The sequence below is a fragment of the Lithobates pipiens genome, unplaced genomic scaffold (genome assembly GCF_037356315.1).
Source record: "Lithobates pipiens isolate NorthernLeopardFrog02 unplaced genomic scaffold, aLitPip1_a1.2 Scaffold_28, whole genome shotgun sequence".
In the NCBI taxonomy this organism is placed as follows: domain Eukaryota; kingdom Metazoa; phylum Chordata; class Amphibia; order Anura; family Ranidae; genus Lithobates; species Lithobates pipiens.
Genome location: NW_027507789.1, coordinates 97758226 through 97784354, shown reverse-complemented (window position 1 = coordinate 97784354; position 26129 = coordinate 97758226). Strand labels below are relative to the sequence as shown.

At 46.6% G+C, this 26129-nt stretch overlaps 1 protein-coding gene across 4 annotated transcripts in view; it reads right to left on the bottom strand.

The window, feature by feature from the left end:
• CDK12 (cyclin dependent kinase 12) overlaps window positions 1-26129 on the bottom strand; it is a 369527-nt gene that overhangs the window by 174086 nt on the left and 169312 nt on the right. For all 4 annotated transcript variants that reach the window (XM_077459478.1, XM_077459482.1, XM_077459479.1 and 1 more), the window contains exons 9-10: window positions 20753-20830; window positions 11070-11186 (exon numbers count right to left, since the gene is read on the bottom strand). In XM_077459478.1, coding sequence (XP_077315604.1) covers window positions 11070-11186; window positions 20753-20830 — 195 coding nt within the window. The remainder of the gene's footprint in view (window positions 1-11069; window positions 11187-20752; window positions 20831-26129) is intronic.

Here is a 26129-nt window from a genome sequence, read left to right as displayed (position 1 = left end):
TCTCTATATCTAGGGCTCGACAAACCCCAGGCACCAGGTCGCCGTGGCGACCAGAAAACGCACCCAAACATGCAGTGCATTAACACTGACCGCCGCCCTCCTCCCTTCTCCAAACTCAGCGGCACTTGGTGCTTGCCAGAGCTGCTGAGTGTATGAAACTGACAAGCAACTGAGAAAGGAGAGAGGAGGATCTGTCAGATTTGAGCTTGATGTCGGGGGTGGGCAGGAACCAGCAGCTATCAAACACCAGCCAATGGGATCTGGGCAGGCTGCTACGTGTATGTGGACCCGCCCCTTTTCTTAAGCAGCCGAATCATTGGCTGGGGTTTGATAGCTGCTGGGTCCCGCCCACCCCAACATTAAGCTCAATTCTGACAGCTCCATTCTGTTACATGTCAGTTTCACACTGAGTGTTCAGTGTGAAACCTGCCAGTGCCAACGCCAACCAGTGCCTCAGCAACCAATACCACCTGCCATCAGCAACCAGTGCCACCTGCCAGTGCCAACCAGTGTCACCTGCCAGGGCCAACCAGTGTCACCTGCCAATGCCAAAAGTGCCACCGCTAAATGAGTGCCACCTGCCATCACTAGCCAGTGCCACCTGCCAATGCCAATAATGCCACCTGCCAGTTCCAAACCAGTGCCACCTACCAATGCCTGCCAGTGACAGCTACCAGCGCCACCGCCAATCAGTGCCACCTGCCAGTGCCACCTACCACTGCCAATCAGTGCTACGTGTCAGTGCCACCTGCCAGTGCCAACCAATGCCACCTGCCAATAGAGCCAAAAGTGTCACCTGCCAATGCCAAAAGGGCCGCCGTCAATTAGTGCCACCTGCCATCACTAACCAGTGCCACTGCCAATCTGTGACACCTGCCAGTGACAAAAGTGTCACCTGCCAATGCCAAAAGGGCCACCTACCAGCGCCACATGCCAACCAGAGCCACCTGTCAGTGCCATCTATCAGTCCCAAACCAGTGCCACCTGCCAGAGCCAACCAGTTCCATCTGTTGGTAGCCCATAACCCTGATGTAAAAGCATTACATTGGAGTTATTGACTGGGTGCTCAGTTGTGAGTTAGGGGGCAAAAATTACTGGCCTTACCCCGGACAATCCATGCCACTCTTAAAAAAAAAAAAAAAACTAGCTCCTAACTTTTTTTTTTAACTGGTTCCTAGATTCAAAGCAAATTTGTCAAGCCGTGTGTGTGTGTATAATACATACACACACACACACACACACACACACACACACACACACACACGGAGAAGATCTAAAAAATTTATTTGTGTATCCCGAGAAAAAAAAAGTAATTTTGCCTCAATCTTCTCCTGAAAAGAATATTTTTTTTAAGTGGCTTGGGTCCCATTGTAGTATATCTGTAGTGTGAGATCCCCATATTTGTTGCCTGTGACTGGCTAGTCTTATGAGACTTGGAGATGTCACTGCTGTGCTGCTAACTGCTCCACTTGCTGAAGCTAATCTTTCAATCATCTGCAGTGCAAGGATCTCCCTTGCTTCTGCTTCATTCCCTCTGTAGAGCTGTGCTTTATTTGCATTCCATGATGCTTCTTGGATATTGACCCCACCAATCATCAGGGAGGCAAGCTCTGACATGGAGACAGAGCCGAACGAGGCATGATGAGTCAGTAATCGGATAAAGATCAGCTGTAGGGAGCCTAAAGGCAATTCTGACAGCTAGTCCTTCACCAGCCACTATTTTGATCAAAGTTTCAGATCCCCTGTAGGTTTCTGGAATTTCAAGTTGAATTCCAGGAATTCAGCCATTTTGTAAAAAGTGCAGAAACACCATGCATTAAAGCTGAACTCCAACCTTACTTTTACTACAATTGAATGGAATGAGCAATTCCAGCATAGATCATACCTCTGTACCACGTTGCTCTGTCTGCAGCTCCCCTGATTTTCTGGGTTTAGGCAGTGTTCACACTGGTACGACTGTGGATTCGACTTTGCCCTGCGACTTGAAGTCCGACTTCAAAGAACAGGGATCTGACTTTGATCCCGATAATACTAGGCACTGTGTGTCTGGTATGAATCTTTAGGGGAAACTCCATGTCAAATAAAAAAAAAAAAAAAAAGAAACGGCATGGGATCACCCACAAAATCCATACCAGACCTTTCCGAGTACGCAACCTGGCAGGTTAGGAAAGGGGGTAAGAACAAGCAAGCGCCCCCACCCCATAGCACGTTGTTCCCATATTGATGAGGACAAGGGACTCCTGACAACCCTGGCAACTGGTTGTCTGTGGGCGTGGGAGCTTATTGGAATCTGGAAGCCCCACTTTAACAAAGGGGCACACAAATCCCGCGCCCCCCCCCCCCCCCCCCAACCTATGTGAATGAGTACAGGGTACATTGTACCCATTCACCGGGAAAAAAAATAAAAAACAGTACACAGGTTTTTTAAATTAAGACAGCTCGAGCGTTTCTTCTGATTTCTTCTTTCCTCTCCGGCTCTCCTCCCTCCTCTGCTGACGTCTCCCGCCTCTGCCAGTTCTTCTCCGCTCATGTCTTCTATCCCTCTCTGGTTCTTCCCCCACTGTCCACTGTCTTCTGCCTATTACGGGTCTTTTCCGCTGTCTTCTCACTCTTTTACCAGGTCTTCTCTGCTGTCTTCTCCCCGTGTTGTTCTTCCGATGTTGACTCAGTGCTCTCTCCTGCTCTAATGCTAGGTGTGCAGTGAGCCACTACTTATATTGGCATGGAGCTGGGTCACTGGGTGACGTCATCCAGTGGCCCTGTCCCTAATGACGTCACAGCCCCATCATGCCACGGGCATATGGAGAAGCAGCGAAGACCCGGCAGAGACAGAAGACAGCAGACAGGCGGAGAAGAACCGGAAAGGGCTAGTAGACATCAGCAGCGAAGAACCAGCAGAGGCATTAGACGTCAGCGAAGGAAGGAGAAGAGCCCAGGCACTAGCTGGCCATTGGGACTACCAGGAGTTTCCTGGGGGGGGGCGCCGATGGGGACACTCCGATCTAAGGGGGGGGGGGGCGCCGATGGGGACACTCCGATCTAAGGGGGGGGGGGGCGCCGATGGGGACACTCCGATCTAAGGGGGGGGGGGGGGCGCCGATGGGGACACTCCGATCTAAGGGGGGGGGGGGGCGCCGATGGGGACACTCCGATCTAAGGGGGGGGGGGGGGGGGGGCGCCGATGGGGACACTCCGATCTAAGGGGGGGGGGGGCGCCGATGGGGACACTCCGATCTAAGGGGGGGGGGGCGCCGATGGGGACACTCCGATCTAAGAGGGGGGGGCGCCGATGGGGACACTCCGATCTAAGAGGGGGGGGCGCCGATGGGGACACTCCGATCTAAGAGGGGGGGGCGCCGATGGGGACACTCCGATCTAAGAGGGGGGGGCGCCGATGGGGACACTCCGATCTAAGAGGGGGGGGCGCCGATGGGGACACTCCGATCTAAGAGGGGGGGCGCCGATGGGGACACTCCGATCTAAGAGGGGGGGCGCCGATGGGGACACTCCGATCTAAGAGGGGGGGCGCCGATGGGGACACTCCGATCTAAGAGGGGGGGCGCCGATGGGGACACTCCGATCTAAGAGGGGGGGCGCCGATGGGGACACTCCGATCTAAGAGGGGGGGCGCCGATGGGGACACTCCGATCTAAGAGGGGGGGGGCGCCGATGGGGACACTCCGATCTAAGAGGGGGGGGCGCCGATGGGGACACTCCGATCTAAGAGGGGGGGGCGCCGATGGGGACACTCCGATCTAAGAGGGGGGGGCGCCGATGGGGACACTCCGATCTAAGAGGGGGGGGGGCGCCGATGGGGACACTCCGATCTAAGAGGGGGGGGGGGCGCCGATGGGGACACTCCGATCTAAGAGGGGGGGGGCGCCGATGGGGACACTCCGATCTAAGAGGGGGGGGCGCCGATGGGGACACTCCAATCTAAGGGGGGGGGCGCCGATGGGGACACTCCGATCTAAGAGGGGGGGGCGCCGATGGGGACACTCCGATCTAAGAGGGGGGGGCGCCGATGGGGACACTCCGATCTAAGAGGGGGGGGCGCCGATGGGGACACTCCGATCTAAGAGGGGGGGGCGCCGATGGGGACACTCCGATCTAAGAGGGGGGGGCGCCGATGGGGACACTCCGATCTAAGAGGGGGGGGCGCCGATGGGGACACTCCGATCTAAGAGGGGGGGGCGCCGATGGGGACACTCCGATCTAAGAGGGGGGGGCGCCGATGGGGACACTCCGATCTAAGAGGGGGGGGCGCCGATGGGGACACTCCGATCTAAGAGGGGGGGGGCGCCGATGGGGACACTCCGATCTAAGAGGGGGGGGCGCCGATGGGGACACTCCGATCTAAGAGGGGGGGGCGCCGATGGGGACACTCCGATCTAAGAGGGGGGGGCGCCGATGGGGACACTCCGATCTAAGAGGGGGGGGCGCCGATGGGGACACTCCGATCTAAGAGGGGGGGGCGCCGATGGGGACACTCCGATCTAAGAGGGGGGGGCGCCGATGGGGACACTCCGATCTAAGAGGGGGGGGGCGCCGATGGGGACACTCCGATCTAAGAGGGGGGGGCGCCGATGGGGACACTCCGATCTAAGAGGGGGGGGCGCCGATGGGGACACTCCGATCTAAGGGGGGGGGCGCCGATGGGGACACTCCGATCTAAGAGGGGGGGGCGCCGATGGGGACACTCCGATCTAAGAGGGGGGGGGCGCCGATGGGGACACTCCGATCTAAGAGGGGGGGCGCCGATGGGGACACTCCGATCTAAGAGGGGGGGCGCCGATGGGGACACTCCGATCTAAGAGGGGGGGCGCCGATGGGGACACTCCGATCTAAGAGGGGGGGCGCCGATGGGGACACTCCGATCTAAGAGGGGGGGCGCCGATGGGGACACTCCGATCTAAGAGGGGGGGCGCCGATGGGGACACTCCGATCTAAGAGGGGGGGCGCCGATGGGGACACTCCGATCTAAGAGGGGGGGCGCCGATGGGGACACTCCGATCTAAGAGGGGGGGCGCCGATGGGGACACTCCGATCTAAGAGGGGGGGCGCCGATGGGGACACTCCGATCTAAGAGGGGGGGCGCCGATGGGGACACTCCGATCTAAGAGGGGGGGCGCCGATGGGGACACTCCGATCTAAGAGGGGGGGCGCCGATGGGGACACTCCGATCTAAGAGGGGGGCGCCGATGGGGACACTCCGATCTAAGAGGGGGGCGCCGATGGGGACACTCCGATCTAAGAGGGGGGCGCCGATGGGGACACTCCGATCTAAGAGGGGGGCGCCGATGGGGACACTCTGATCTAAGAGGGGGCGCCGATGGGGACACTCCGATCTAAGGGGGGAGTGCCGATGGGGACACTCTGACCAAAGTGGGCCAGTCTGGATGACGTCCAGGGCCAAAATGTTGTCTGTCCTAATCCAACCCTGGTAGACCCGGAGAGCAGAGTAGAAATCGCAGGAGAGCCCGGAGCAGTCTCAATAAACTACTTTAAAAACCTGTGTACTGCGTTTTATTTTTGACACTTTTTTTTAGGTGAATGGATAGGGGTACAATGTACCCCATACTCATTCACATAACCTAGGGGCCCCCCTTGTTGAAGGGGGCTTCCAGATTGCAAAAGCTCCCCACCTGCAGACCCCAACAACCAACGGCCACAATTGTCGGGAAGAGGCCCTTGTCCTCATCAACATGGGGGCAAGGTGCTTTGGGGTGGGGACCCAAGGGACAGGTATGGTCTTGGAAGAGGAACCCATGCCTTTTTTTTTTTCATTTTTGCATGGGGTTCTCTTTCAAGATCAGAGGTCAAGTCGCATGCCAAATTTGGATTAGATAAGAGGGCAATCTGACTTCAGTGATATTCAATGGGCTGAAGTCGGACCAAAGTAGTACAGGGAGCATTTGCAAAGTCGGACTAATTTTTGTCAGACCAGTTAAGACTGCTCTAATAAGGAAACATTGATTTTCACATCTCATGCGACATGAGTTTCCAATGTCGGAGCTTTTGTCATACAAGTGTAAACACGGTCTTAGTTGTGGCTTTGGGTCATGTGACACTCTGTATATTCTGCTTATAGACTGTCCCCTCCACAGCCCCTCCTGCAGCAGCTAGAGTCTGTAACACTCCCCTATGGAAGCTTTCAAAACTATGCAAATGAAGCAACTTCCCTCACAGCCCTGATAGTGTTTGGAATTGTATACATTCAACTTATATCTTTCAATCCCACCTAGCCACACCTACAAGAATAGTCCAAACCTCCCTAGTCCCACTTCACAGATCTCAGCATTATGAAAGAAGTAAACCTCGAGGGGGCGGAGCTAGCGGCGGACATGTGAGCAGCGCTTTACAGGAGCTCCAGCCGGGACACTACATTCTGTCATCATCCTGAGTGTGAGAGACAAATCCTCCACAATACCAGCACCCCCCCCACCCCTACACCCTCCCTCTCCCCATTTCAAATCCCCTTCTCCTGACAGCTAGACCTTACCTTAATCGACTAAAGGACTTTTAAACTGGTTGATATTCAGGTCATACGGATTATTGATATGGGTTGTTTTTGTTGCTATTAGAGCACTGTGACCCGCACCCCCCCCCCCCCTAAATATTGGGAGTTGAATGGGGTGGAAACACCAATGGCTAATCAATGGGATGCCTTTGACCATGACCATGAGGGGAGTTTTTACCACTGAGACTAGAAATTTCTCTAAGGCGCTTAACTCTGATATCAGAGATGCAGGGGTCAAGGCCACTGACGCTGAAAGGCAATATATAAGACTCAACACCTACCAATTATACATTGTGGAAGGCCCAAATGCAACAGTACAGTTTACTCCTGACCGAACGGCCAAAAAGAAACTACGCCAGGATAGGTCCTTCTTTGAATTTGGAGATAAGAGCGGTCACCTTCTCTTTTTAGCGAAACCACTCAATACCTCGATCTCGGTAATGAAACTTAAAAAAACAAATGGAAAGGTGGTGGGGGAATCTCAGGAGATTCTAAACACATTTCTGAATTTCTACGAAACCCTGTACCAGACTCAGAATCAGAATACTGACCAGCACCTAGCACTTTATATGCAGGACTTAACCCTTCCATCCCTAGCTCAGGAAGATGGGCAACTTTTGTAATCACCAATATCGATCGAAGAAATAAATGGCGCAAACCTGGTAAATCACCTGGCCTAGATGGACTCCCAACGGAGTGGTACCAACTACATAAAGAGAAGTTACCCCCAACTCTCCATAAAGTTTTTATAGCAGCAGGGAAAGAGGGCATATTACCAGACTCTATGAGGGAGGCCTTAATTGTAGTAATCCCCAACCTGGGAAGGATCCGCAGGAATGTGAGTCATATAGACCGATCTCTCTAATTCGGATGTCAAAATACTGGCCAAAATTTTGGCCAGTAGGTTGAAGTCGGTGACCCTTAAATTAATTAATTCAGATCAGACAGGATTCATACCCGGTAGATCCACCCATATGAATCTACGCAGGCTATACGTCAACCTGCATATTCCACATGAGAATGGGGGCAAACAGGTAATTGCATCTCTGGACACCAAAAGGCGTTCGATTGAGTGGAATGGAATTATTTGTTTGCCCTCCTAAACAAAATGGGTTTTGCACTAAAATTTACCTCCTGGGTTAGACTACTATATAAAAACCCCAGAGCTAGCCTTAGCGTTAATGGACTGATTTCTGATTCCTTTCAGATTCAAAGGGGAACGAGACAGGGGTGCCCCCTGTCTCCTCTCCTATTTGCTCTGGCCATTGAGCCACTGGCTGCCAAGCTCCGAGTTAACGATACTTTACAGGGATTTCTGGTTTGGGGACCTGGAGGAACATGTATCATTATATGCGGACGACATGTTCTTACACTTAAAGGACCCCGATGTGTCCTTGACCACAGCGGTCACCTTAATTCGAGAGTTCGGATATTTCTCTGGCTTCCGGATCAACTGGACCAAGTCGGTCCTTTTAACTCTATACCCTCAGCCGGACCTAACCCTCTCAACTCAATGCCCCCTAGCTATTGTAGAAAAGTTCAAATACCTAGGAGTAACAAACCAACCCCCAGTGGACAAGTTTACTGAAGTTAATCTACGGCCCATAATAAGAGCTTTTGGTGATAGGATACAGAAATGGAAGGATCTCCCACTCGCGCTTTACGGTAGAGCCAATTTATTTTAAATGATTTTTCTTCCGAAATTCCTATATGTGCTTTCCAATCACCTATGTACATCCCAAAAAAAAAAATATTCAAACATATTAATTGTTTGCTGACATCTTTACTGTGGAGCAATGGTGCAGCTAGAGCCTCTTTGGAGGTCTTACAACTGCCAATCCAAAGAGGGGGACTGGCAATACCTGACGTACACCTATACTACTTAGCATCCCGATTGGTATTCATCCACTGGTGAATGTTCCCACAAGAAAATAATGCGGCAGTCACGGTGGAGGCAGCAACAGTAAACTCATATGAAACTTTATTAAACTTCATTTTCAAAGGAAAGACACCCATGGCAGAGGGTAATGAGATACTCAAGTCTGCTAAGTGGATACTGGGGATCTGTATAAAACATATAATGGACACCCCTCTTCACCTCTCCCCTAATGCCCCCTTATGGTTTAATCCTCAGCTCAAGGAATTTTTCTGTTTAGAGGATGGCTTCAAGTGGGCCAAATTTGGACTTGCATACCTTCATCAGCTGTATAATGGGGAACTAAAATCCTTCGTACAGCTGAAAAGGGAACTAAACGTCCCATATACGAGGAAATACCAGTTCACCAAACAAACATGCTGCTTATGCTCAGTTTGGAACTGGAACATTGTTGTTGGAAAACTCTAAACTAGAGAAATTGCTTGCTGATCCAGACCATACTAAGAGAATATCCACATATTAAAATGTGCTACTGGATAGGGTGAACCCTAGGGAAAAGAAACTCTGAGAAAAATGGGTGCCGATTATACCATAAATCACAAAGGAGCAATGGGAGGCAGTTCTTGCCTCCTACTTACCTGCTGTCATCTCTGCAAGAGACAAACTGACACAACTTAGGTTCTTACATCAAATGTATTATACCACTCTATGGTTGTATAAAATGGGATGCAGGGATAACCCCACTTGCCACAAATGCTTGACAGAGGTGGGCTCTTTTATACACATGGTTTGGGGGTGTGACAGGATAAGGCCACTATGGTCTCAGGTAACCCAATTCATTGCCGATACATTGGATATACCAAACATATGTAGTCCACGTCTTTGACTGTTAGGGGTTATAGAAGATGAGGTTATGAGCAATAATATGAGAATACTACTAAGACTGTTGTTTTATTATGTAAGGAAGCTGATTGCACTTCATTGGATCAGAAGAGAGCATCCAACACTAAATGCTTGAAAGGGGCTAGTTAACGCAAATATTACTATGTATAAAATTACATACGAGTCCAGGGGATCAACCAAAAAATTTAATAAAATATGGGGGAAATGGTTTAATTCTGAAAACACTCTACAAAAAGATGTGTAACTACATAGGTTGTATTATATGACCGGGTTGGAGATGGAACGATCTTCCGGAGAGCTAAACGGCAGCACACAGCACAAACGTTTGCAGGAAGACATCTTCCCCTCTTGGGACTATGAAGTACTATATGCACATAAATTGTCTTATCTATAGAAATAACTTTTTCTCTTTTTGAATGTACTTCTGCTTCAAGTTAGTTTGGTTTTGACAAAAAAAATAAAATGAAGCCAAATGTACAAAGAACATGACATGGAGGTGAAGAACAATCTTTATTGTATATGCAAATGTTATTGATCTGGATATTTTTTGATCTGTGTCTAACTTTGTTTATTGCACTATGATAATACTCTGTATAAACATTTGGCGAATAAAAAATCTTTAACAAATAAAATAATAAGTAAACCCCTTCATACACAGCCTGTTCTGAAAGTTAGCGGTGTTGCTGCTGGGCAGGATTGAATTGATCACAATTAGAATTAAATCCTGCCCAGTTAAATATGCAGACCAGTGTGAACAGGGAGGGATCCCTGCTCTCTGTGATGTGATTTACATATGAAGTAAACACCTTCGTAATAACCTCCCATAGCTCTTCCTCTGTAGTCTTCCATTAAGCCATTATTCTTTGGCATGCTGCAAGACAGTCATGACACAGGAGGAGGTATGCTACATTTACACCTTTCACCACCCACATGAAGGCGTAGAAAAGACCCACAGCAACCCATTAACTCCCACAACTGGTACAATAACTTTCATAGCCTGTCCTAAAACTACAGAGGCTCAAATGATCATGGGCGATGTAGTATCAGGACTGGAAAAGGAAGGAAACAGGAAATCAGAGAACTCTGAAAATTAGCCAGGAGGAGTGACATCACAGACACAAAAACCTGCTATATACAGCTGAAGGTGGCAAGTATCTTGTAACACAAACTGACATTAGGTGCCATGTTGAACTTCCAATGACTAGTAAGAGATAGCAATAGTACCAAATTTAAACACACCGGCTCCCTATTCACATCTGAGACCTTGTAACACCATTAGGACATTTTCACATAGGGGTGTACTCACTTTTGTTGCCAGCGGTTTAGACATTAATGGCTGTGTGTTGAGTTATTTTGAGGGGACAGCAAATTTAGACTGTTAACCAAGCTGTACCCTCACTACTTTAAATTGTAGCAGAGTGTCATTTCTTCAGGGTTGTCACATGAAAAGATAAAATATTTACAAAAATATGAGGGGTGTATTGACTTTTGTCAGATACTGCATGTCTATTTTTATGGCTCTGCAGCATACACAGACAATAGGGGGCTGTGAGAGAGGAGAGAACACAGGGCAGATATGCCTGCCCCTCCGCTCTGCTGCCTATTCAGATAAGCCTCTGTATTTGTATTTGTATACACAAGAGCTGCTGTGATAGGGCAGGAGGACGGGGAGGGGAAAACACAGCAGCTGCACCGACTGTTGCAGATGCTTAGTGATAGAGTCTTTACATGCATTCAAGCTAAAAGCATACTACCAGCACAAAGACTTACTAGGAGAATTCCTCCCGTAATCGCCTTCTATACTGCTTCTTCGGTTTCATGGTGTTGAAATACGGTAATTTGATAACATCTGGCCAGACAGCAGGACAAGGACTCCCACAAAGACGGCTGCAAGTAGAAAAAACAAAAGCCAAGGGCATTTAAAATTAAATAAAATAAATGATACATGTGATTTTTGCAAAAAAGACAAGTCAAAAGCAGCAAATTGAGATACCTGAAAATGTCATATCTTGGTGTACATTTAACGGGGACAGGCTGAGTATGGGGAAACTGGAAAAGCATTTGAGGACACTCCCCCCGAGTACCATCCTTATTACCCCTGCACACTCGTCCTCCATTTTGTAGCAAGCGATGCAGAGTATCCAGGAAACAGAAGGGATGGTAGCATGGATCCTTGCCTCCAAGAAATGGAATTTACAGTCAGTCAACTTCCTCTTAGATTAACTGTACAGGCACAGGCTGAGTATTTAGAGACGGTGGGATGTCCCTATGCTATGAATGAGAAAGGTACCACCAGAAAAAGACTGGAGTTCCACTTAGTAAAACTTTAAACTGTACAAACAAAATCAACCAGATGGAGGCCTTACAGAGCTGAGCTACAGTGGTCAGATCTAGAAGTGGGCAAATAAAAGGGCAGGAGGAATTCTTTAGAGTGTAGGCTCTAGTGATCGGCTGCCTGATCCAGCGAGAAAGAATTGACTTAACCACTTGCCAACCGGCACACTGTAGTTGTACTGCTATAGTAGTGTGTGTGTGTGTGTGTGTGTGTGTGTGTGTGTTGTGTGTAGATATATATTTTATCAGAATCATAGTGCTATAGCACTATATACATATATATATATATATATATTTCAAGATCATACATCACGGGACACAGGAGCTTCATTACATAGTGGGTTATATAGGCACCTCTGGTGATTGGACACTGGTTAACCCCCAATTAAGGAGAATTCCTCCCCTATATAACCCCTCCCATATGGGAGGCACCTCAGTTTTTTCGCCAGTGTCTATGGTGGTTGGTCATGTAAAACATGTGCTATGAAGAAAGCTCTGGGCAGGTCCCTGCGGGGGCCTAAGGGCTACAATAACCAGATCCATATCTCGGGCCGATATTTTGACTCCCAAGATGATATGGTACCCGAGCTTCGTCATCCGAAGAAACTAGGTTTTGCCTATAAGTCCTCTCCTATTGGAAGACTGGGCTCTGGGAAATCCAGACTTGATGTACTATTTACATAGTGGCAGAGTCTTTTACAAGGTTCAGGTAGGAGGTTCTTCTGAGAAGGAACCCCAAAAAAACCTGAAGGTTGGCACAAGTCTGCCCGCTGTGATGGGTGAAGGCTGGAATCTGTCTGTTTTCAGCAATTCCTGCGGCGAGGACAGGTAAGGGAAGTTAATCCTATATAAATTATATTATGGATTTCTTCATTGAGTAGTTGTATGTCTTACCTGGTTTCCACCACTAGAGGGAGTAAGAGCAGCCTGATGCATACTTACATGCCTTTCAGATACACACGCTCAGTGAAGCCTGGTTCTCCCAGATGACTCACATCTCCACTGCAATCTCTGCCACAATGAAGGTAATACAGGGGTCCCACGCAGCTCCAATGGAGATTCCCTTCCCCCCTGGATACCGGCGGTCTTCGTGCACACGCACGCTTGCACGCGCGCCCCCGTGCTAATGGAGGAGGGGGGGGAGTGTGGTTGCGAGCTGTGCATGGCGCTGTACTGTGCAGGCGCCAGTTTTAAAAAGCCCAGAGCATTAGGGGGCTGTAAGTGGAGACACAGGAGCTATGGGCAGTAAGCATCCCAAGGGATTGGATCCAAGCAAACCTAAGACACCTACTCAGCATCAGGTTGTGCAGTTTAAGCATATATATTTATTGTGAGACTTTAAGCACAACAGTGATTGCACTTTGTACTAGTACCTCTGCTTTGTAGCTTAGGACTATGTCTCCTCGTAAGAGGGTCTCAGGGGGAGGTAACAAGGGCGCTGGAAAATCACCGCCTAGGTCTAGGGGTTCTAAAAATGCCTGTAGGTTACCATCCCCCCCTGCAAGACTGGAGCCAGCCCCACAGGATGAGTCAGTGCCCCTGTCAGGTTTTGCAGCCTCTTCTAATATTTCAGCCCCGGTATACATCACTGAGGACTCCCTTAGGGCTACATTGGAGGGTTTTGAAGGGAGAATAATGAATTTTATTTCAGCTTCCCTGAAAGATAGCAGGAAAAGGGGTAGATTCCCTCCCTCTGCTGAGATTCCTCTTTCAGATGACACTTCTGACAATGAGGAGAGATCCCCATCTTGGGACAGGGATCTTGAGCAGTCGGATGAATCAGAGGAAGAGGAGAGAGTCCTCTCCTCCCAGGCGCTCAGAAAAAAGATGCAATATTATACTGAATTGGTGCGTACCACATTCAGAATGCCTGCTGCTGAGGTCGCTACGTCCTCTGTTTCTTCCCTGGGGGTCAGGAAAATCCCACAGACTGCCTTTTCCTTTCCAATTCATCCCTTAATGGATAAATTGTTGTATGAGGATTGGGGACATCCCGATAAACTGTTTGCTCCTCCTCAAAGGTTTTCTATGCTTTATCCTCTGGAGGAAAGTTTCACCAAGAAATGGGAGGTCCCATCTGTCGATGCGGCTGTTTCTTGCGTGAATAGAAACCTGACCCGTCCTTTGGATAATGCTCAGGTATTTAAAGATCCAACTGATAAGAAGCTGGAAACATCATTAAAAGCCTCCTTTTCCATGACTGGCGCTGTAGTGCAACCTACAGTCGCAGCTGTGGGGTTGTGTCAGTTCCTCAAGGAACAGGTTAAGCAGATGCTTGGCCTCCTTCCCAGTGAGGAAGTGGAGAATTATGCAGAAATACCTCAAATTCTGTGTTTCATGATTGATGCGATTTTGGATTCTGTCCAACAAGCATCTCGTTTGTCTCTCCTGTTGGTACACATGCGAAGGGCCCTATGGCTAAGGAATTAGACAAATTCGTCCAAAAAATTTCAGGGGGTAAATCTACTCTCCTTCCAGTCAAAAGGAGCAAACGTCCATCATTTAGGCGTTCTCTCTCTGCCGGAGCATCAAGCTCTAAGCAGTGGCGACGGCCTTCTCAACCCTCCTCTACAGGAAAGGCTCAAGGCCGGGCCCAGGGGCAGAAGAAATCCTGGGGGCGAAAGCCTGCCAAGCAGAGCCCAAAAGCTTCCTTGTGAAGGGGAGCCCCCGCTCGGCCGAGTGGGGGGAAGGCTCCTGTAGTTTTTGCGGAAGCCTGGCGGGAAGAGATCCGGGACAAGTGGGTGGTCTCTTCGGTATCTCTGAGCTACAAGCTAGAGTTTCAGGAGATTCCACCTTCTCGCTTTCTAAGGTCAAGGATCCTCAGGGACCCAGTAAAGCAAAGACCGCTATTTCTGGCCTTAGATCACTTACTATCCCAGGGGATGATAGTAGAAGTGGACCCAAAAGAACAGGGTTCAGGGTTTTACTCGAATCTCTTCACCGTTTCAAAGACAAATGGAAGTGTCAGACCTATCCTGGATCTGAACCGTTTTTTATGCATCCGGTCCTTCCGAATGCAGTCAATTCGCACTGTGGTCTCCTCCCTGCAAGGGGGAAGAGTTTATGGCTTCAATAGACATCAAGGATGCATATCTCCATGTGCCAATTTTTTACGCACACCAAAAGTATCTAAGGTTCGCGGTAGAGCGGCGTCATTTTCAATTTGTGGCCTTGCCGTTCGGGCTCGCTATGGCCCCTCGAGTCTTCACAAAGAATCTGGACCCTCTCTTGGCTAACCTAAGAGCTCAGGGTATAGCCGTCATGGCTTATCTAGACGACTTGCTTCTCACGGAGAAAACAGTAAGGTTCCTGAACCACAGTGTTTTGAGAACATCTGGAACGCCTAGGTTGGATTATAAACCTAGAAAAGTCGTCCCTACAGCCTGCTACCAGGTTGGAATACCTGGGTATGTTTATCAACACCGCTCAGGGCAAGGTGTTTCTTCCAAGGCCAGAAGCCTTTTCCATCGGGGATCTGGTGTGCCTAATTCTGGGCAGGAGATCATCCCCCATTCGGTTATGCATGAGACTGTTGGGGAAAATGGTCGCCTCCTTAGAGGCCGTTCCATTCGCCCAGTTCCACTCAAGGCCTCTGCAAAGATGCATCCTTGCGGCTTGGAACAGGAAGGCCCAGTCCTTGGATCTTCCTATGCGTCTATCCCCAGGGACACGCAAGAGTCTCGTCTGGTGGTTACAAACCGAGAATTTGCTGAAAGGCAAAACTTTTCTTCCTCTTCCATGGAAGGTTATTACGACAGATGCCAGCCTGACAGGCTGGGGAGCAGTGTTGGAGGAGACGTGCTCGCAGGGGAAATGGCCTGCGATCGAGAAGCTATTGCCCATAAATGTCTTGGAGATCCGGGCAGTTTATATGGCTCTCATAAACTGGTCTTTCAGACTACGGGGTCTCCCTGTTCGGGTTCAGTCCGACAATGCCACAGCAGTGGCCTATATCAATCACCAGGGCGGTACCAGGAGTCTGGTTGCGCAAAAAGAGGCGATTCGCATACTTGTCTGGGCAGAAAGGCATGTTCCATGCCTTTCTGCAGTCTTCATTCCAGGAGTGGAAAATTGGCAGGCGGATTTTCTGAGCCGCCAGCAGTTGTGCCCAGGAGAATGGGCTCTGCACCCCGATGTGTTTGGGAACATATGTCGCAGGTGGGGTACTCCAGACGTAGATCTGTTTGTGTCCAGGTTCAACAGAAAACTTGACAAATTTGTGTCAAGGACATGAGATACACTCGCTCAGGGGTCGGATGCTCTGACAGTTCCCAGGGATCAGTACAATTTGATTTATGCCTTCCCCCTGTGCCCGCTTCCGTCGCGGTTCCTGGGAAGAGTCAAGAGGGAAACAAAGTCGGTTCTTTTGGTAGCCCCGGCTTGGCCCAGGCGACCGTGGTACGCAGAGATCATGAAGTTGGCAGTAGGCAGGCCGTGGATCCTCCCTCTCCGACCAGATCTGCTCTCACAGGGTGCAATTTACCATCCTGCTTTACACAGTCTGAATTTGACGGCTTGGCCGCCGAGACCCACATTCTGAGAGACCATGGGCTTTCGGGGCCAGTCCTTTCTACTCTGGTCAATGCCAGAAAGCCGGCCTCCAGGCTTATTTACTACAAAATCTGGAGGGCATATGTTTCCTGGTGTGAACTCAGGGAATGACATCCTAGAAAGTATGTCATTAGCAGGATCTTGGCCTTCCTCCAGTCAGGCCTAGAAATGAATTTGGCCGTAAGCACTATCAAGGTGCAGATTTCGCCTTGTCAGTGTTTTTTCAGAAGCCACTTGCATCGCATTCCCTGGTGCGGACTTTCATCCAGGGGGCTATGCGGATAAGGCCGCCAGTCAAACCTCCAGTATGCCCATGGGATCTGAATTTGGTTCTCTCGGCTTTGCAGGGGCAACCTTTTGAACCTTTGCATCAGGCTTCGTTAGTTCTTTTGACTAAAAAATTGGTTTTCTTGGTAGCCATATCCACGGCTAGAAGAGTGTCAGAACTAGCAGCTCTCTCCAGCAAAGAGCCGTATCTAATTATTCATAAGGACCGGGTGGTAATGCGTCCCAGCAGGTCCTTTCTGCCTAAGGTGGTTTCAGGATTCCATTTGAATCAAGATGTAATCCTACCATCCTTATTTCCAGACCCACAGTCTGCAGAAGAAGAATCTTTGCACATTTTGGATGTGCTAAGGGCGATCAGTATCTATCTTCAGGCAACTGCTCAGATAAGGAAAACTGATTGCTTATTTATTTTGCCGGAAGGCCCTAGGAAGGGCCAGGCGGCATCAAAATCCACTCTCTCAAGGTGGATTAGACAGATTATTTCTCAGGCCTATAGTGTTAAAGGGAAGATCCCTCCTTTTCAAGAGAAAGCGCACTCAACTAGGGCTGTAAGTGCTTCTTGGGCAGTGCATCACCAGGCCTCCCTGGCTCAGATCTGTAAGGCTGTAACTTGGTCATCAGTCCACACATTTGACAGATTCTATCAGGTGGATGTCAGAGGGCAAGAGGATATCGCCTTTGGGCGCAGTGTACTGCAGGCTGCAGTTTAGGTCCTCCGGTCTATAATTATGATCTGTGTCTCCCTCCCCTCAATCTGAGCATTGCTTTGGGACATACCACTATGTAATGAAGCTCCTGTGATATATGATCAAGAAAATAGGATTTTTATATACATCTTACCTGTAAAATCCTTTTCTTGAGAGTACATCACGGGACACAGGGCTCCCGCCCCTCTTGGGTTTTACGTGGTTTCCTATTGCTTTGCTACAAAACTGAGGTGCCTCCCATATGGGAGGGGTTATATAGGGGAGGAACTCTCCTTAATTGGGGGGTTAACCAGTGTCCAATCACCAGAGGTGCCTATATAACCCACTATGTAATGAAGCTTCTGTGTCCCGTGATGTACTCTCAAGATAAGGATAAGATCAGGTATATATTTGCGATTCTGTATTAGATCGTAAGCTCTAACGAGCAGGGCCCTCTGATCCCTCCTGTATTGATTTGTATTTTAAGTGTACTGTCTGCCCTCATATTGTAAAGCGCTGCACAAACTGTTGGCGCTATATAAATCCTGAATAATAATAATAATATATTTGCGATTCTGTATTAGCGGGTAGGGGGCACCCACCTGACTGTGCGGTCACTGGCTCCAGCAAACACAAAGCACTCTTCTGACACCGGCAATTTGACAATTTTTGTTTCCCTGTGACGCAGGGAATAAAAACTGGCACATCCCTTAGTAAAAGCACCACACAGTAAACATAGTTAGGCACACATTTAACCCTTTGATTGCCCCAGATGGTAACCTCTCCCCAGCCAGTGTAATCAGTACAGTGTCAGTGTATATTACTGGCACAGATAACTGTATTAGTGTCACTGGAGATGTCAGTGGCAGTTAGCCAGGTCCCACAAAGTGTCATTGTCAAATTGCCCGCTGTGCCCTGCCATTACGAATATAAACATTTTTTTTTAAAACAAATTCCAGTAAATATCTTAAGGTTTGTAGGTGCTATAACTTTCATGCAAACCAATCAATACACACTTAATGGAATTTTTTTTATAAAAGACATGTAGCAGAACGCATTTTAAATGGATGAAGAAATTCACATTTTTTTAATTGTATTGGTCCTGAGGGCTGCACAAATGTTCATTATCCTAAGAGAAGCTGTTGCTCTGAGGTAGACACTGGTGGCTCTATGTCCAGGAAATGAAGAGCAATTTTTTTGGAGTTGAAAGAACTGTATCTTTATTGAGATGGAAGTCTGATACCACATTGGGAAGGATGGATGGCCTTGGGCATAGTAGTACCTTGTCACTATGAATGATGAGGAGTATCTCTTTGCCAGCAAGAAATACAAACCAACATGTCCGACTAGGACTAGACTAGACCTAGGACTGCACAGCAAAAAAAAAAAAAAAAAAAAAAAAAAAAAAACACCTGTACCTAATTTATACTCAACACTTATAGATCCATTCATATCAATCAGGTTATAAAAAAAAAAAAATCATTAGTGCAGGGCTATAAGTGAGAATACCCAAAACGTCCAGTTGGACTGTTTGTAACATATTAAACATGAAGTTCAATAGTTCTTCACAGTGCTCCGCAGTGCTGAATATAAGCACATGTGAATCCCAACAATCTTCAGTTGATTACGCTTTGTGCCTTAGCTTAAATAGGTTTGCCCTCTCCAGACATAAACACTATCAAAGGTTTAAAAAAAAAAAAAAAAAAAAACACCAGAAGTATGTCCCTTTTTAAATTTTTTAATTTTTTTAAACTAAAAAAGTGGTTTTAATATACTACAACATTGGAGGTATCCTTTGCCTCTTTTTCCCCTTGGTGAGTTTTACACACTGAATGATATAAATGTGAATGTGGTGGCTTTCTACACATTCAACCAGCTATAGGGATGGAAGGCCTCCTGGCCGCAGATACCGAAATAGGCGAGGAGGCTATCCAGTACAACCTGATGCTGACATAACTAAGGAGTGGAGGTGAGAGTTCTGTGAGCTCATTACTGGATTACAAATCTATATTTGTGTGTTTTATTAACATCTGAGGGAAACTTACGTATGGGAGCATAAGAACAATTCTAGAGACTTTTTAAAGAAGTTTTTTTAATATTTTATGGATATATTTATCTTATTTTTTCCTCATTCATGCATTCATGGATATTTACTAAGTGCCTTTTAAACAATTGCACATCACATTTTTATTTATATACATATTTGAATATATGTATTCTATATATATATCTTTTTTCACTACAATTCTAATAGATTATTTTAGTTTATGCTTTATACACCATTGCGCAGGATCACTTTCTATTTATTTAAGCAATGGAGATATTACCTCTCAATCTTCCAATGGAACTACAGTAACGGTCAATGAAACAGGGTGAGCATTTCTTACCTGACCATGGTCTTTTTGGTTCCTGTTTGGGGTCCAGGCTTTGCCTGTCACAGTAGGCATACCACTTAAGTCGTCTTCAAGGTCCGGGTTTCAAAGGGATGGACCAAGCCCCTGGCCCTCTAGCACTCTGCAGCAAACTACATGCGTTGCACCAAATGCCAAGGTGAGCGCACACACAGGATCCAGTGCTTAAAGCAAGAATGCAGGCTGTCCACAAGGTGTGAAGTCAGGGCAAGACTATCAGGGTTTTACCAATGTTGCAATGATTTGGATGCACTACTTCCATTGTTAAATTGGAAGACAGCGAAGAGCTGGTGGAATCCAAAGTAAAAAAATAATCTAGGTAAGCTAAGAGGGATTTCTCCGTAAGGGAGATGATGTCCATCACCTTAGGACACTAGAAAAAAACCGAGGACTCTCAGAGTGTGGTAGGGTTATTGGGGAAAGCCCAGAGTTAGTGTTCTCAAAAGGCACCAGCCTATAATCTAGGGTCTATGAATATAGTGTCTTGTAATTATTGAGATAAACTATTTTTTTTTCTTTGTAATAAAAAAAAGAGGTTATACTTACCTACGCTGTACAAAGATACTGCACAAAGCATCCTCTTTTCCTGTTCCTTGCTGGAGCTGTGCTGAGGGGGCACCCATGCAGGGGCATGCTTCTGAGCCAGGCTGTGTTCATTCATAGACACACACAGCTTGGCTCAGCTATGGCCCCACCCAACCCCTTTCTCACAGGATTTGACCGATAGCAGTGAGAGCCACGAGTGTGTCCGGTGAAAGCAGGAAAGAGAGCAGCAGACGTGACAGCACCGGATCAGTGGAGAAGGGGCACAAGTGGTGAAACACTTTAGAATAAGCATTTTTTTTTTCTGCTCTCTAATGACAAATGGGACATCTCTATATAAGATCGCAGTGCTCTCTAACACCCCCATAGTAGCTCTAAATGGCAAAATTTTGCAAATATTGCACTAGGCAAATAGGTGGCATAATGGAGCAGTTTGGGTCAGTATAACCTTACACACAACCATACACAGATTTGTTGGGGGTGGGGGGACAAAAGAAAACAAACAAAAAAAACAAACAGGATTTTTGTCTGTCCTTGAGCAAATCACATATTCTTGGGTTATCTTAGCAATAAACTTAATTTGCACTTTGCGGCATTGAACAATAAAGCTGCATAAATGTAAAACAATTTAAGAAAATACCTAATCAATTCTAGTTGAGCCAGCTCCTGATTAGCCTGGAATATTGGTTTCTTTGTAAAGAGTTCACCAAGAATACATCTGTAAGGCAAGAAATAAAATGACCATTAATTATTTTCTTTTGAAGAAACGCGGTCCTTAAATATTAAGTATTAAATGCTTCACTAAAAATGTCAATGCTGTAGTTCAATCAAATAGCAAAATATGCAGTTGAAATACATACACAGTTGTAGCGAATAGTATTAGCATTAGGCCTCTTGCACACGATATGCCTGTCTGAACATCTGCTTTTTTTCTGCCTTTTTTGTATGTATTTTCACACATTTACTTTTGAACTTATTCTCGCGTTCACAATATGTCAATAGACATTTGCGCATAAATGTACGTATAACAGATTAGCAAGTATTCAACTACATTTCCCATAATTCCAATGGCAGTCACGCATGCATGGTAACGTCACAGTTTCTGGCTCTGCCCTCCATGCTTCGTCAAATATGACATCATCAGGGGCATGGCAGGCCCACGGGTCACCACATTCAAACAAACATACTTCTAAGTCCATTACAAACGGGAAGAAACACAGGAAGAAAACCAAGCCAATCAATATGAATTATTACACATATTGTCATCTTCTGGTACTATTAACCGGTTCCCGACCGGCTCACAGCTATTTACAGGGGCAGAATGGCTCCCCTGTGCAAAACCCTGTACAGGTACGGGGTTCCTTTAAAAGCCGCCAGAGGGCAGGCGCCCGCCACACGGCGGAAGACTTGAAGCACGTGGCCAGCAATCGCCGCCAGCCATGCCGGTAGCATGCACGAGCAGCAGCATGGGGATTTGTGTGTGTAAACACACAAATCCTTGTGCTGTCACAGGAGAGAAAACATATCGTTTGTTCCTATTAAGTAGGAACAGTGATATGTCTCCTCACCTACTCAGTCCAATCCCCATACAGTTAGAATTCACAATCAACACCGTGATCACCCCCTAGTGTTAACATTCCCCACCAGTTTCATTTAAACAGTAATCAGTGCATTTGTATAGCATTGATCGCTGTATAAATGCCAATGGCCCCAAAAATGTGTCAAATAAGTCTGATCTATCTGTCACAATACTGCTAAAAATCGCATATCACCGTCATTACCAGTAAAAAAAAAAGTAAATTAAAAAAAGTGCCATGACAGGATCCAAACTGAGAGGCCAGTCACCAAAGGACCCCAAAAGTGCCACAATATAGATACATAAAAATTATGAATAATTAGAAGTAAAACACTCGGTAAATTCATTGTGTGTGTGTCGATATATATATATTATAAAAACGCAAGTTCCTGTGGTCATCCCTACACTGATAAAATTATCATCACCATACAACTGATAAAAAACAATGAAAACAGAATACAAACTACCAACTGAAGGAGGAACAATAACTAACTATTGTTAATGACCGCATTAACATCCCACTATATTGAACCCATGTTGGGTGAACGCCTTCACCTTTTCTCCAATTTGGATATTTCTCTCCTGACAAAGCTCCCCCTTCAATATGGAATGTATTTGTTGATTGTCATAAAGAGGGTTCCAGATGGGTCCTTTTTATGGACAAATGCGTAAAGCTTAATGCGCAACACTATAGCTTCGGAAACCCACTCACTGCACAGGAGATTTTTAATCACTTCAAAAATAAGACTGGGAAAATTTGTGATGAAATCTTCACCCTACAGGTATCTCTCCATGTAAACAGGTAAAATTGACACTTCCCTTATTCAAACTTGCTACTATAGACAAAGTTGCTAAATTCCTTTCTAACGCCCAACTAACCACCTGTCCCCTGGATCCTATTCACTCTCAAAAACTACAGTCACCCTCTCACTATCACCCACATCTTCAATCTCTCCCTCTCTTCCAGCATCTTCCCCAATGCTCTAAAACATGCACTGGTCACCACCATACTTAAAAAGCCATACTTGGACCCTACCAACCTTAAATCGACGTCCTATCTCCTAGCTCCACTTTTCTTCAAAACTCCTTGAATGCCTGGTCTACAACCGACTGACCACCTCAAATAACAACCTTCTTGATCCCCTTCTGTCTGGATTCCACCCACAATGATCCACAGAAACTCACAAATGACTTACTAACCCCAAAAACCAATGGACACAATTTTATACTCATTGGACCTTTCATACAGTTGACCACCCCCTCCTGAAAAAAAACGTTACTCCCTCGGTCTCCGTGACGTTACACTTTGGTGGCTCTCATCCTACCTATCCCATCGCATCTTCAAATGTCACTTACAATTCTACTTCCTCCTCCATCAGTCCATCATGAATTCTGCTGCCAGACTCCTACACCTTACACACCGCTCAATGTCTGCTAACCATCTCTGCAAATACCTCCATTGGCTGCCACTCGCCAAACAAATTAAATTCAAAATACTAACAATAAGTTACAAAGCTGGCCCCAGCTACATCACTAGCCTAGTCTCAAAATACCAACCTAAATCATCCTGTTCAGTCTTCCTAAGACCTCCTCCTCTCTAGCTCTCTCATTGCCTGCTCCCATATTTGCTTCCAGGACTAATTCTGACAAGCTCCCATTGTCTGGAATACCCTGTCACAAGGTATCTGTAAATCTATCTACTTTTAGGCGATCCCTGAAAACTTTTCCCTTTGGACAAGCCTAGCCAGCCTCCACCTAACAACTGCACTTTTATTTTCTTCATCAACTCATCCCCCACAGTTATTACCTTTCATATCACTTTACCCTCTCTTCTAGACTGTAAGCTCCAACAAGCAGGGCCCTCCGATTCCTCCTGTATTGAATTATATTGTAATTGTGCTGTCTGCCCTAATGTTTTAAAGTGTTGCGCAAACTGTCGGCGCTATATAAATCCTGTATAATAATAAAATAATCACATGGACATGATTAATGGAACTCAAAAGCCATATTTAATTTTAGCAAACCTCCAAGCAGACTAGTCTTTTTTTTTTTATTAGCATTATGTGCATCTTCCATCTAGTAAATATGTAAAAGTGTAGCACAGTGAACATAGACAAGAAGAACAGACAAGCACGGTAAAAGCAAACAACACAAAACCTTCTCCAAAGAGCTTTAGGTTTCTGTAAAAACAGATGCCTGTATTATCAGGTTTAAGAGCAGGTGGACCATTGAAATGCTCAGTAGATGTATATACAGTATAATAAAAAAAAAAGTATTTTAAAGGGAAAAACACACCAAACCTATTGTGAAACATAAAAAAAAGGCACCATAACACCATGGGATTGTTATTTTCACTCAGACTCTGTAAAAGGCAATGTGGAATCAGAAAATTATCAAGTGGTCCTGGAGTAAAATATAATGTTCGGTATTATAAATCTCAGTCACAATTTACCAGTCTGTTCTGAAGTGGCCTGCTTTACGCCCACATCGGAATCCATCAGAGGATTAACGAAAAAGGTTGACACTCACATTCAGGAGTAGGAGCCCATCAAATTTATAGCCATTAAAGCAGTTTTCTCAAGAAGGCTGCAACTAATTGCCAGATAAAGCGTCTGTAAACTCCACTTTTACATACAGATAAGCCTATAACAAGGCTTACATGTATGTACTGTGAATATCTCCTAAACTTGCACAGTTTAGGAGATAATCAGTATATGCACTGCTGCCATCATTGGCGCACACACATTGAAGAAACGGGCCGCTGGTGCCATTTCTACAGTAGCTGTGAAAACGCAAGTAACTCCGGAGGAAGATGTCGGCCATGTACTCAGACTGCCAATGCAAATTCAGGTCATCGGTCAGAGACAAGTATTTCATAATGAGCTAGTATGCAATGCATGCTAGATTATGCCTGTCTCGAAGGGTTTTTTTTTTCTGTTTTTTGTGGACAACCTCTTTAAAAAGTGTACAAGTCTTACTCAGAGCTATAGAAAGCACTATTGCAGTTAAAGAATTGTAAGGCATGCTACAAAATATTAGGTTGGGCTACCGAAAATAGGTCATAAAGCAAATCCAGACTGTTTTCTCTGTGGACTTAAGCATAAATAATTGTGGATTCCATTTACTTGTGCGAGTTTCAACATTGCAACATAGCAAATTGGAACTATTCAGCAAAAATAATGAGGGGGGGGGGGGGGGGTATCAATACTTTTGAAAATACAAACTGCTATATCAGACCCAAAAAAATTAAATTATGTCCACTTTAGCAATTCTTACACCTTCTAGGCGGTACATACAGGAAACGGTTACTGCTTTCTCAGCTGGAGTTAAAGCGACATTAAATACAAAAATTTAAAATATTGCAGCTTACCATTCATTCTAGGTAATGGATGCATTAGTTTTTTCTTAGGCTTTTTTTTCCCCCCTCCGTTTTCACCTGGTGATCTGGCCAGTAACACACCTCCTGTATTAGACTGCCACCATTCTAGATGAATGAGAACAGAGCACCTTTGGACAGCAGTATTGACAGTCTGGGTGGAGGGGAGTATTAGATGGACTATCAGATGTAAATATACTAACACATTGAAGACCAACTCCAGCTAACACTTTATAGGCCGTTACTGCAAACCGGTTATTCAAAAATAAATGCTGATCATTGTAAGTGCCACTGCTAGAATTAAATGGTTTGTCTCATATCTATAACTGAAACAGTCTGCTGAAGAGCTTCTTCTTTTGAAAATCTGACTTTACTGGCTGGATCACCAGATGAAATCAGAAGAAAGTCTAAAAAAAATAAAAACTTAACAGCCATGACATCTAAGAAATGGTAAGTTGCAATATAATAAATTGTTTGCTTTTGAGTTTAATATCACTTTAAGGAATAAAGTGGTGTCACCACCCAGCCCATAACTGGACAATTAACCACTTGAGATCCGCGCTATAGTCAATTGACGGCTACAGCGCGGATCTCCTTTTCGACGTCTATTGACGTCGTCCCGTGTACGAGCGCCCTGCGTGCCCCCTGAGGGACGCGCGCGACGCGCTCTGTGATCGGCGAGTCCATGAGACTCGCCTGATCACCGATCCGTGCAAGGGGTCGATCCCGACCCCTTATCACGTGATCAGCTGTCAGCCAATGACAGCTGATCATGTGATATAACGATGCCGGCAATCGGCTATTATTCCTCCTCGCGCTGACAGCGCGAGGAGAAAAAAAAAGCCGATCACCGGCAGCCGTGATCAGGACATCAGTCCCGATCACGGCCAGCCCTGCTAGCGACCATCTGCCCCCTGACAGTGCCCACCTGCCCCCTGCAGTGCCCCACTTAATAAAAGTAAGTGCCCCCCGTCAGTGCCACCCAGCAGTGCCCATAGTGCCACCCAGCAGTGTCCACAGTGCCACCCAGCAGTGCCCACAGTGCCACCCAGCAGTGCCCACAGT